Here is a 14,248-nt window from a genome sequence, read left to right as displayed (position 1 = left end):
ATTTATGACTAGTGGCACTCACACGACTTTGCCCGTAGTAGAAAATTAAAAGGTCTTTTGGTCCTCCTGTATATTTACAAATAATGCATGATGATTTTCTCGCCAATTGGCTTGCCCATGTTACGGTTCCACTTATAACTTGGTAATTTGCTCGTCCATCTTATGATAATTTTGCTCGGGAAAATGCTCTTAAAATTGGAATAGAAAAAGAACGAAATCAAATTTTCGAAAAATCGCTTAAAGGTGCACACCCCCATGCTAAAAACTAATTCTTTGACAAATTTCGTGAAAATCAGCCGAACGGTCTTGGCGCTATATGTGCGTTAGAGATTCTAACAGACAGAAAGAGATCCGGACCGAGAGACTATCAGCTTTATTATTAGTAAAGATAAAGATAAAGAAGATTTTAAAAAAAAGCAAAGACGGGAAGAAAAAAAAGCTGGGGAATTTTATAAGAAAATTTGGCTATTTGGGGCAAAAAAAAAAAATTTTTAAGGGACAAAAATATTAGAGGAAATAGATTCATTTTATGAAAATATTAGTGGCAAAATAGTTTTTGAATTTGGGGAATTTTGGTAGAAAACACCGCTTTTTGGGGAAAAGTTGGAAGGGAATTGGGGAAATCTGGATTTGACCATCTGGCAACACTGCTAGGCTGACCAAAAAGGCTTTTCCAAAAGTTGTCAAAGTGAATTCAGCACACTTTAAATGTATAAATTCGTTGAAATTCGAAAATGGTCGTGAATCCAAATACAGAAGAAAGCAAAAACGAGTTGTAACAATCATGCTTTCATGTGGCATACACATTTAACCCCTTCAGTCGCAATTAGGAAATACTTGACCAAACATGTTTATATTTGGTACACCGTGTACTATGGTAAATGGATTATTGTTAAATTTATAGAAAAAATTTCCAGTTTGTAGGAGAAAAATTAAAAGAGTAATGGCACGTCCAATATTCCGGACTTATATTTTTAAAATCAATATTTTATGTAAAAAACGCTAAAATATTAAACAAACTTCATTATAAAATGTTCTTCAAACAATAATAAAACATAACATAAGCGTTTGAAACAATTAATTAAAAATTATATATATATTTTTTAAAAAATCAGGAAAAAAAATCTCGCTTTTCAGACGAGATACCATGGTTAGAAAAATGAGTCACTCTCTATCTCCCAATCCTTATATGTCAGTGTTGTCAATCCCAAAACAAAAAATTATTTCACTGATTATAATAAGCAGAATTAAAGAATCAACTACAAAAAATAAATAAATAAATAAATAAACAAATAAATCCAAGAATTTATTCAATTATTAAATGATTAGCAGCTGTTTAAAGGGTATGTCCGGTATACCGGACACCAGGTCTGAAGGGGTTAAATGCTTGAAAAAAAAAAGTAGTGAGAAAGTAATTGTGAAATAATTAACAATTTTCGTCATAAAGGATTTCAGATAATAATTCTAATAAAAGTGCTTCATATTTATTGTATCGTACATTTCCTGTACTACGCCGATGTAAAAATGCTATAAATATAAGAACAGCATTTCTAATTTTTTTAATTGGTGTGAAACAAATTTTAGTTCAAAAACAACTAAGACAAAAGTCATAAGAGATTACAAAGTCGATAATTTCGTAATTTAAAATTTTTATTTATTGCTCCTTGGCTTCATAATCAAAGGTTGTTTTCTGAAACTTGCGTACGAAAATATTCCTTCAATCTGAAAGAAATAAGAAAATTTAAAATCAATCACAGCATTTTGATAATTTAGAGTTAAAAAAATGAAAGTATAAGGGAAAAAACAATGAATGACAACAAAATCTCAAGAACCCAAGATCTTTATGGGAAACCCAAGATCTTTGCGGCAAAACTTATGCTCTGAAAGCTTTGCTCGAAATTCGCATTGAATTTCACTAAGGTCCCCCCAATAAAATGAGAGAATATTTAAGAATATTGTTATCAGGAACTTTTTCAACGTTTGTGATTTAATTAACAGTAAAATAAGTACCTTATAGCATTGACTTTGATAAACCCATCTGCATCACTTGGAGTACAGTCTCCTTGAATGTCCATGCTTCAAAAGAGAAAAACGAAAGAAATTTTTTTAATTTTATTAACATTGAAAAATTATTTTAAAACTACATTTATTTTTGCCTGTAAATTTGCACCTTCAAATATTAGAGAGAAGTTCTTACTTTTTTTTCCGTGGGGCAAAACGAAAAATAAAATATTTTTCTACTGAAATATTTTCTATTTGATTATTGAAAATACTTTTGATCATCAGGTGTGAATAAAAGAAAGAATGAATAAATGAATAGATAATGAATTACTAAATGAATAAATAAATTAAATTATGTATGAAAAAAAATAAATGAATAAAAAATAAATGAAAAAATAAATAAATGAATGCTGTAAATTTCAGCCATTAGTTTACTTACTATGTACAATAATTTTATGCATTTTCGTGAAAGTATCATTTTTATTCACGAAGATAAAAGCATTTCTTTTAAAAATACCGATTTTGTTCGCATGTTTTTGGCCTATAACACGCAGAGTTTTCCATCTAAGAAGAAGGAGCTAATATAACCAAGTGGTTTTAATTATATTCTGGAAGATTGTGCTGCTTGATTATTTACAGATATTGAAAGAAAACGAGCTGATGTGCGCATCACATGACTTCTTTTACTCCAATTTAATGATAATAGTGCCTCGGAGAAAGCCGAGAAATATTTAAAATGTCCCCCCCCTCTCCCAAGTTTGTTCGGAACCGAAGAAAAGAAAACGTTTTATATAGGTAAGTTCCCCAATATTGGCAGTTTTAATGTGATTAAATGGTTAATTCTCGCCAAGTTGGCGACAAAACTTGGCAAGCAAAAGCTTGGCGATATGTAGCCAACTGTTTGCCAAATTATAACACCACTTGAGTTTGCATTGAAATGACAATGATTTTACCTCAAAAAGGTGTAAAAAACCTTCTTTAGGACATCCGAATTCAACCAAAAGTGGAGGCGCACAACTAGACCCCACTAGGAGTCTACGTACCAAATTTCAACTTTCTAGGGCATACGACCTTTCTAGGGTCGTTTTTGAGTTATGCGAGATATATACGCACATACACACATACGCACATACATACGTACATACGGACGACACGAGAAAACTCGTTGTAGTTAACTCGGAGATCGTCAAAATGGATACTCCGGGTGTCTATACGTTCTTAGGCATATATATATCCACGTGTGGTCGGGTCGAAAAAAAACCACAATATTCATTTGGGGGCGAGCAAAATGGAAATTAAGGCCGATTTTTGAGTGAAATTTTTTTCACAAATACAATACTTCCTTTTTTGTAAAAGGAAGTAAAAAGGAGAAACAACAAAGGAAAATATTTTTTGGAATAATCATCCATATTTGAGCAGTCTAATTTAGAGATTCTATTAATGGTACGACTGAAATTTAGTAGACCAATTACGAGAAGATTAAAATGCATATTATTATTTTTTTTAACGAAGGTACACTTATGATGATTTTATGTATGTATTAATAATGATGTTTGAAGGTTCAAACACTGATGGATTTATGATCACATGACAGAGTTCTTGAACAATTTCATTTTAAAAGACTTACTTTTCTTAAGTAGCCCGTTATTAGAATATTAACCTTATACTTTTTTGTAAGTAATCGGAGGAAAGGGATTTTATCAGCTTACCTTGCTAAATCTTGATTGTAAGTCGATGAATTTGATTTCCTAGCCAGAATGCAAACGCTCCCCTTGAATAAGAGAACCCTCACGGTTCCACTCATGTTTTTCTGACTTGACCTTAAGCAAGACAAAGTAAACTCGCTTTCCGGACTAAACCACAGACCTGGGGAATAAAGAAAAACTTTAGTTGAAGATAAATCATGTTGCATTGATCTTTTTAATCTTATTTTCAAATTATGAAACACATAAATAAAAGCCTTATTTAATATCTCTCTCTCAAATATGTAACTCAAAGCCAGACAAACGTAAGTTACATCATCCCTGCATTGCAGGAGAGCGTAAAAACGTTTGCCTGCTGCATGTGGAGGTTGGGACCCGCGCTCTTATAACACTGGTAAATAATCATCTATATATATATAAATGAATGTTTGTCTTTATGTCATCTATGAACTCAAAAACTACCCGGCAGATTTGACTGAATCTTTCACCGTTTGTTATTTTTGGTACTGGGAAAGTTTATAGACCAGTTCGAAAAAAATCCGATCGATAGTTCCTTTTTTATTCCAATTTAAATCACAATCCATTGGATAAATACGAATAAAATTATCGGCTGCAGAAATTAATTCGCGTGAAAGATCTCATTGATAAGAAGTTAGCTGTTGCCATTTTTCTTGAGTTTGAACAAATAAATTCTTTCTTTATTGCTTTATGTCTTTTCATGCAACGGGGGGATTTAAAACTTTTTCTGTTTGATATTTTTAGCTATTGATTGATCTTGCAAACTGCGTGAGTACAAAATTTGAGTATAGTCACGGCTTCACTTGATACCTGGACCGATTATTATGAAAATTGCTATATATATATGTATTTTTCCACGGAGAAGGTGCATAATATGCTCATTGAAGCCACTCGCCACCAGGTGGCACGTGGCACTGCAGAGTAGCAACTTCTGCTCCGTTCAACCGATTGTCATGAAAATCAGTATAATGATGTATTTTTTTGTTGGCGTAGCAACGCGCGTCGGGTACAGCTAGTATTTATATATTTTTTATAGAATAAAGTTGTTATGGCATAAAAATGTGCGCAAAAAATTCTGCATACCATATCCAATTAGATCCAATCGAATTAGATTCTGCATAAAATGTAGTTATAATCTGAAAATCACTGTTTCTGGACTTAAGTTACTCTTTCTCAGATATACAGAAATATTAGTCGTCGAAAATGGTAAAGAAAAATGTCCTAATAAATGTCCGTAAAATAATGTCCTCATCTAGAGCAGCGATTCTCAACCGGTGGTCTAGCGACCGGCACCAGTGTAGCGAACTACAGCTATAATTATTTTATTACAAAGGTAACTATACCTACTATAACTACAACTATAACTACTTTTTTTAATGCAGCAACTACAAACTACTTTTGAAATGTAGTAGCTACTTCGCTACTTTTCAAAACTAGTATGTTGTGGCCATCACGAAACTTTCTTCTATATTTTTCCTTTTTCTGATCCCTCCCCATGCTTGACGAGGAAGCAATATTCCTAACAAAAACAAAATTACACATGCAAAAACTTGACGACCATCCCAATGTCTGAATTATTGTAAAAACAAAACAAAGAGCGAAAATTGAAAGTTACTTTAAAAGCTTAACTTGAATTAATTACAAATATTTTATTTATTAACAAACATAAGATGGCAACAGTTCAAAATTTTAAATCATTGAGATAATATTTCCTATCATTTCCATACAATTAAAATCACGAGAAATACGCAGACGACAATCTATTACGATTTATCTTTCTTATTGTTGCATTAATAAAAATATTTTTATTCGCAAAAAAAAAAAAAATCAACACCTCTTGGAGCGATCGGCGTCAAAATCGAACCAAAGCCTGTTTACATATGGATTCACATATATTCCAAATTTCAACCAGAACGTAGCATTACTTCTTGAGATAGGGTACTCAAAATGGAAAAAAAGAACGGGTGATTGCGCTACCCCCTTTTTAGCTGTTGACACAAAAATAAAATCAGTTCTTATACCCACTAAGGGTTACATGCCGATAAATTTTTCTTTCATTCCGTTCATTATTTCTTGAGATACAGCAGTCACAATTGACGACAAAAAACGTTCTATAGCTCAACCCCCGTTTGAGTTATTGACACCAAAATTGAATCAGCACCTGTCCCTGTTAATACCAACATATGGACCAAATTTTGTTTGATTCCGCCTGTTACTTCCTGAGGAATAGCAAGCACGCGTAACTCGAAAAACGTCCCATTGCTCCACCCCCCTTGGAGGAATTCGCGCCAAAAACTAATGGGCACAAGTTCACATAGGGGCACATATGTGTACTAAATTTCGTTCGATTTCATGCGGTAGTTTTTGTTGTAGAGCGGCCACAAAAAACTGGTCACACACAGACGTGACACACATACATACACACACACACATACATACATACACACACACACATACATACATACACACACACACATACACACACAGACAGACAGACATTTTCCAAAAATGGTCGAAATGGACTCAGCACACCTCAAAACGTTCGAATCCGTCAAAATTCGAAATTCGAAAATTTGCACGAATCCAATACTTTCTTCTATATATTAGATATAGAAGAAAGTAAAAATAGGTAATAAAAAGCATAGGGTGTCCCACAAAAAATGAAAGTCGATTTTTCAAGTCGCATATAGACCCTTTTATATTTTTCCTCTTATGTCAAAACAATTGTGAAAAAAAGTTTCAAAAGTTTTAACAACGTCATCAACCCCTGCCGACTTGCGTCTGAAAATATAAACCTGCACTTGTATGCTAGGCCAAATCGAAAAAAAAAACTTTTTTTAGAAACTTGAAATTTCTGTTGATAAAACGTTGCCCCCTATACCCCACACCTCACATATACCACAAGAGCATTTATTCAGATTAGATATCCCGCACGTGGCCTAAAATTTATAACTTGTTTTTTTTTTTTTTTGTTCTATTTATCATTTAAAAAATTTCATATAAATTTAAATAAAATATCAAGTTCACAAATTATTAGCGAACACGTTTTCAGATCAACATTTTCAAATGAATAATAAAAAAATAATGTATTTAAAATGAAAAATTTAACTTAAACTTGAAAAAATATGTATCTTTGAGTAATATGTGGAAGACTTAAATACTGCACAGGAGCACAAAATTCTATTTAACGCTAATTACCTGCGTTACTGTTAATATTTTTCAGCTTCATAGTTTCGTAAAATTTACTTTACATTTTTAAAAATATGTGTCAAAAAAAAAAAAAAAAAAATCAATTGTTTGAAGAAAATTATAAACTCTTAAGGCCAAATGTTGGATAACTAAATGTTTTTTTCATTTGAATAAATGTTTTTGAGGGGCAACGTATTATCAACAGAAATTTCGAGTTTCTAAAATAAAAAATTATTAAATAGAAACAAAAAAAACCCGACTGCGTAAAAACCAAAAAAAACTAAAAAGAAAAATGTATAAGCCAGTTGTTTAGAATGTAATAAGTATTACTGAATAACTACACTGTTGAAATAGTTTTATAACCGTACACAGATAAGACAAATCATAAATTCAAAAGCAGAATAGAAGGATCAACAGTCGGGGCCCATTCAAATTTTACGGGGTTCCTTGAATCAGAAAGGAATGGGTCCCGACTGTTGATCCTTCGATTTCGATTTCGATTCCGAGTCACAACTGACTACAACTGTATTTATGTCGAGGACTGCATACTAAGTGCCTTGCCTCCATTATTTTTTATACCGATAGATGGCAACACCATCACCGGATCGAACAGTTAATGAGAATTTAGAACTAGACCAGGAGCTAATAGCTACCTGGTGCTAGCACCCCCAGAGGTATCGTTCAGTGTTGCCATGTGGTCAAATCCAGAATTCCCTTTCAACTTTTCCCCAAAAAGCAATGTTTTCTATCAAAATTCCTCAAATTCAAAAATTATTTTTCCACTAATATTTTCATAAAATGAATCGACTTCCTCTAATATTTTTGTCTCTTGAAAAAAAAAATTTCCCCCAAATAACCAAATTTTCTTATAAAATTCCCCAATTTTTTTCGCTTTTTTTTTGTCCTCTTTATCTTTATTTTTCTTTATCTTTCTTTACTAATAATAAAGCTGAAGGTCTCTCTGTCTGTCAGGATCTCTGTGACAAGCATAGCGCCTAGACCGTTCGGCCGATTTTCATGAAATTTGGCAAAGAATTAGTTTGTAGCATGGGAGTGTGCACCTTTAAGCGATTTTTCGAAAATTTGATTTTGTTCTTTTTCTATTCCAATTTTAAGAACATTTTCCCGTGCAAAATTATGATAAGATGGACGAGTAATTTACCAAGCTATCATAACGTGGAATAGTAACGTGAGCAAGACAATTGGCGAGAAATTCATCATGCATTATTTGTAAATATACAGGGGAACCAAAAGACCTTTTAATTTTCTACTATGGGCAAAGCCATGTGGGTGCCACTAGTCCTAAATACAAGCACCTGACAGAGAGATAAGAAATAACCAAATGTTTTTTCTACTTGCATTTACTACTCTACTGCTTCTGTATGTACATTTAAACTATGATTTTTGTATATATTTATCCAAGAACATTCTTCATCACACTTATTTTTACCTGTTTCACGTATCAACTAGTTACTCACACAGAACATTAATGCAAATTCCGTAGCATAATATTTCACATAATGCGAAATGCGAATTCCATAAAGTTGAGCAAAGCTAAACCAACCCTGTTTGATACAAACTATGTAACTACTACTTCTTGACGCAAATCTAAATACGAAAAAAATTCTTTTTTCCCCCGAGGTTTTTTTTCCCCAGGTTTTCCACAAGAAAAATTTTTTTTCCCAAAGAACTCCCCTCAAAACTCATTTTCCCAAAATTTCCCCAGAGAGCACCAGATTTCCCCAAAATGCGCAAATTTTCCCCAATCTGGCAACACTGGTATCATTTCATTTGGAGGACATTGAGACCACGAGCATATTTAACGTCGCCCAGTCCCCTTTAATGACGGCGGTGGATCTTTGACCATCGAGGTTCGAACTCAGGACCCTCCGACCCCCGAATCCGACACTCTACCGATCGGGCTACCACGGCCCTGTTGATCCTTCTATTCTGCTTTTGAATTTATGATTTGTCTTATCTGTGTACGGTTATAAAACTATTTCAACGGTGTAGTTATTCAGTAGTACTTATTACATTCTAAACTACTGGGCTTATACATTTTTCTTTTTTTTTTTTGGTTTTTACGCAGTCGGGTTTTTTGTTTTTATTTAATAATTTTTTATTTTACACTTTTTAGTTAATTTTCATTGACTTAGTTATTATGATTATAAGACGGTACATTTCACAACCTTGTCATTTCATTGAGAGTTTGTATCGGGAGGTTTATTAAGTAACTTGCGGTGGTCTAAACTACTGATAATTAGTCCCTCTAGGGACCTAACTAGGCTTAAAGCTACATGTGTTTGACCTTCGGCAAAAATGAGCGAACTTAAGTCAACCACAGCACAGTTATATAAACAGTCTGTCTAACTCATGATGACGCGAAATCGGAAGCGTCCCCCCCCCCCCCCCGTCAGTCAAATCTTTCTCGCAAAACTAAAAAAGCCTCTCAAGAAAGTACACGTCGCGAAACTCAATCCTTTGAATCGAGGCAAAAACAAATGCAACATATGTCAGCGATGAAAATCGAATTAGTAGACTTTCTGTTTTTTGGTGCTTGTTGCATGGGTTTATTTTGATGAGGACTACAATCTGAGTGTCTTGCCTTCGTTACGCATGATATATTTTTTATTACAGTACAGAATACATATACAGAACACATGAAAGAATTTACATCACATAGAAGAGAAGTACATTCGGAGCGAGGGTGTCTTCACCCACCGCCTCAAGTGGGAGAAGCAATCGCTTAGCACGCAGGTAGCGTGCGACACCCAGCGTGCGCCGATCCCAAACTGACAAAATGGCAACTGGTTTTTCAAATGGTACTTTTGATTACTGTCATGTGTTTAGTGACACTCCCAAGGTTAAAACAAATCGATTAACGTAAGAATTACCAAAATTGGCTAAGGCGTTTAGCCTGTAGAACGCCACATAGAAACGGACATACATACATAGACTGATAAACACATTACCCTCCTTTGCGTCGCGCACGCGCAGTCGGGTAAAAAAAAGGATTTGGCCTAGCATTATACAAGTTCTGGTTTCACACTTACATACGGAAGTCGGCACCGGTTGCCGTAGTTCAAATTATATGAAACTTTCGATACAATTATTTTGGCGTAAATGTAAAAATATAAGAGGGTGTACGACTTGAAAAATCAACTTTCGATTTTTTGGAACACCATGATGCACGCGCACACACCGTTAGAGGATTGGACGAAAAAAGATTGATTAATTAGCTCATCTGAACATGGAATATTACAAGTCAAGCTCTATTCAATACTAATATTGGCAAAATATGAAAATTACGGTGGCAAAGAAATTAATGGCGTCAAACAAATAGAACGTATACATAAAAAGTAGTCGAGAACTTTGTACTGCATAGTGAATAAAATATGACAACGTATATAAAGTACAAATTCAGAATGAAAAAAGGTTAAAAAACCAGCAAACAGCTGTTTCGGCACTCTAAAATACAAGTGCCATCATCAGTGCAATTAAAAACGAAGACAGGTTCAACCCGACTAAAACACAGTCGAGGCGAACATTGGAATGAGAGACGAGTTGTAAAAGATATGAGAGCAGTACCGGAAACGATGACGTCAAGGTTACGTCAGAACTACAGAGGACAGTTGCACTCAGGAGAAAACGTCACGGACAAAAAATAAATCAAATAACAGACTTCCAAACATTAGGAAAAGGGGGAGTGCTAGACAAATCATTGACGATTAAATTAGCATTTTTCCATATGTAATATGACTCCCAAAAATCTAAATCATGAATGGACGAACACTCGTGAATAACTTTGGCGGAAGAAAAAATAAAATTATGGCCGCAAGACCAACAATGTTGAGCAATAGAGGAGCGTTTGAGATCCTGTTTTTTGACGTAATTTTCATGTTCTTTTATCCGGAATTTGAGGGATCGTCGAGTCTGCCCAATGTAGGCCAATTTGCACTGGCATGAAACAATACAAATGCCCCATTTGTCAAGGTTCTGAACAGGGTGTTTAAGCTGTGAAAATTTTAATTTATTAACAGGAGAAAAAGTGACGGAAAAATGAAACTTTTTTAAGATTTTGGCAATTTGTAGACTGATTTTAGGAAAAAAGGGTAAGACAACGGAACTCGAATAGTTCACAGGAGCAAGTGATTGATTTTTGTTAGCTGAGCTACATAGCTTCTTATAAATGGTATCAATAATATCTAATGTGAATCCCCGATCAACCGCAATACCTCGTAGGTAATTCAGTTCTGATGAAAGTAAATTGTAATTTGAATAAATGGCTAAAGCACGGTAAATTTGATTTTTACGTCAGGTACGTTGACGACATTTTTGTGCTTTTGGACTCGTCTGTCAGTGACCTTGATAACCTTTTATCCATCCTAAATACTATTGACCCACATATTCAATTTACTGTTGAATTGGAATCTGGAAATCATCTTTCTTTTCTTGATGTGTCCATCACTCGTCATAACAATATGTTTACAACTACTGTTTTCCGTAAACCCTTTGCTGTTTCTCTCCCCCCCCACAAGTTATCCGTTCACCCTCCTAAACAAAAATTGGCTGCTTTTAGATCTTTTATTTACCGTGCTTTAGCCATTTGTTCAAATTCCAATTTACTTTCATCAGAACTGAATTACCTACGAGGTATTGCGGTTGATCGGGGATTCACATTAGATATTATTGATACCATTTATAAGAAGCTATGTAGCTCAGCTAACAAAAATCAATCACTTGCTCCTGTGAACTATTCGAGTTCCGTTGTCTTACCCTTTTTTCCTAAAATCAGTCTACAAATTGCCAAAATCTTAAAAAAGTTTCATTTTTCCGTCACTTTTTCTCCTGTTAATAAATTAAAATTTTCACAGCTTAAACACCCTGTTCAGAACCTTGACAAATGGGGCATTTATATTGTTTCATGCCAGTGCAAATTGGCCTACATTGGGCAGACTCGACGATCCCTCAAATTCCGGATAAAAGAACATGAAAATTACGTCAAAAAACAGGATCTCAAACGCTCCTCTATTGCTCAACATTGTTGGTCTTGCGGCCATAATTTTATTTTTTCTTCCGCCAAAGTTATTCACGAGTGTTCGTCCATTCATGATTTAGATTTTTGGGAGTCATATTACATATGGAAAAATGCTAATTTAATCGTCAATGATTTGTCTAGCACTCCCCCTTTTCCTAATGTTTGGAAGTCTGTTATTTGATTTATTTTTTGTCCGTGACGTTTTCTCCTGAGTGCAACTGTCCTCTGTAGTTCTGACGTAACCTTGACGTCATCGTTTCCGGTACTGCTCTCATATCTTTTACAACTCGTCTCTCATTCCAATGTTCGCCTCGACTGTGTTTTAGTCGGGTTGAACCTGTCTTCGTTTTTAATTGCACTGATGATGGCACTTGTATTTTAGAGTGCCGAAACAGCTGTTTGCTGGTTTTTTAACCTTTTTTCATTCTGAATTTGTACTTTATATACGTTGTCATATTTTATTCAAATAGAACGTATGGCGTCAAAATGATATGCCTGATGTCAGCTCGTGGTTTTATAAGTCTTATTTCTCATTCCATCCGCTGATGTACTTGCGTATAATTTGCGCCAGTGAAATTCGTTTGAACCTCGATTCTTTTTTTTTTTTTGAGCAATCATGAATTGCTCATTGTCCTCATTTGATCGTTTTTTACGTCTTTTGATTTTATTTCCCCCTGCTACCCTCTGCAGCACCACCGTCGATCGACCCCTCCCGATGCTGCTCCTTCAGCGAGCCGCTCGGGGGGTAGCGTTCACGCCCTACAAACACACGCTTACACACGCCGGCGCGCACACACGCACACCTACATACACACACACGTCTACACTCACACACACACACACACACACAAATACACGCCTACACATCGACACACACATGCACACATACACGACGTGATTGCAAAAAGCATAATTTGAACTCAAAATGTCAAAAATTCAAATTTCCTGATTTTTTAAAAATTTATTTAAAAGTAATTTCTAGAAATCGATACAAACTACATTTTTTTTGGATCGAAAAACTCACTATACTACTTTTTAAAAAACGTAGTGTGCTACAAACTACAAAAAAAATGTAGCTACTAAAGTAGCGTCGCTACATGTAGCGCGCTATTTCCAACCACTGGCCTCGCCCCTTATCCTCTGCTGTGCTATATTGATAGTTCCCCGGTTGGGGACATGGCTTTTATTATCACAATATTTTGTGAGAAAAGAAAGAAACCCTTAGTCATTCGCATTTTTCTTTTATTTATTTTTTTTTTTCGAGAATTTCGCGGTTCCTTTTTTTTTTTTTTGCAGGAAAAAAAGAAAAGAAAATTGGGGGAAAGCCCTCATTGCTCCCACTTACTTTCGTTTTTTCCGCCCCCCCCCCCCGCTTGGGGGAAAAAACAGCGTTTCGCGAATTTTTTTCACATGTACTTGCCGGTCCGCAGGTCAAAAGAAGCGCTGATCTTGAAGAGGAAATCTGGTGAAATGTTTACGCAAAGAACAATGGTAATGGGATCGTTTCCGAAATTTCAGTAGTATTTTTTTTCTGAAAGAGCATGCTTAAAAACATAGGTTTGGACCATTTTTAAAACAATTTGGCAAATTTTAATACTTTTTAGCAATTATTTTCATCGGTGCGCAGATTCAATTTCATTTTTTACGCTTCTGCAAGTGATGAAATGCCATTCACTGATGCCATTAGCACAGAGCGCAATATTTAATTCGATTCTTTACTCACATTCACATGTACCGGCAACAATATGGTTGATAGTAAGTGTAGAGCGCAACATTTAATCAAAACGCGGCAGACAGCAAGCGTCAGCATTCAGTGCGCCAGTGGAGCAGCGTGCCAAAGCTCATCACTTTTGACGGCGTAAAGACCACGCCTTGTTTGAAAAATCGGACATTTAAAAAAATTAATTTAAAACAAACATTTTGAAAATAAAAGTTTTTCCTCGTTTCATTTTTTTTTTTTTGTTCATTCTATCAACTTTAATTGCTAAAAGTAGTCTTGTGATTTCTTCAAGGCATTGTTGTCACCCTTAATCAACCAAAATATGATTCCAAGATCATTTTTTAATTTTATTAAATACTGTATGATTTCAGATTAATAAATCAATCAATCAAGTATAATAAAGGTTTTACTGTAATCGATAAATTATTATGAGAATGGGTTTCCGACCAACTAAATCCACTGATTACTAAAGCTACTACGATACCGAAGAGGTGACACTAGTATCATGGTTTCAGCTAGTTCTTAGAATTTTCTAATTATACAGGTGTTCCGTTTTAACCTGGAAGACCTTTATATTCT

At 34.6% G+C, this 14,248-nt stretch overlaps 1 protein-coding gene across 1 annotated transcript in view; it reads right to left on the bottom strand.

Moving 5' to 3' along the window:
• Nucleotides 1–1,632: 1,632 nt before the first annotated feature.
• Nucleotides 1,633–14,248, bottom strand: part of LOC129225555 (argininosuccinate synthase-like) — a 74,379-nt gene continuing 61,763 nt past the window's right edge. Inside the window, exons 11-13 of the mRNA XM_054859999.1 lie at nucleotides 3,711–3,867; nucleotides 2,011–2,076; nucleotides 1,633–1,722 (exon numbers count right to left, since the gene is read on the bottom strand). Coding sequence (XP_054715974.1) covers nucleotides 1,677–1,722; nucleotides 2,011–2,076; nucleotides 3,711–3,867 — 269 coding nt within the window. The 3' untranslated portion in view covers nucleotides 1,633–1,676. The remainder of the gene's footprint in view (nucleotides 1,723–2,010; nucleotides 2,077–3,710; nucleotides 3,868–14,248) is intronic.

Source organism: Uloborus diversus, chromosome 7 (genome assembly GCF_026930045.1).
Source record: "Uloborus diversus isolate 005 chromosome 7, Udiv.v.3.1, whole genome shotgun sequence".
Lineage (NCBI taxonomy): Eukaryota > Metazoa > Arthropoda > Arachnida > Araneae > Uloboridae > Uloborus > Uloborus diversus.
Note: the sequence above shows the minus strand (reverse complement) of the source record. Positions and strands in the feature narration are given on the sequence as shown.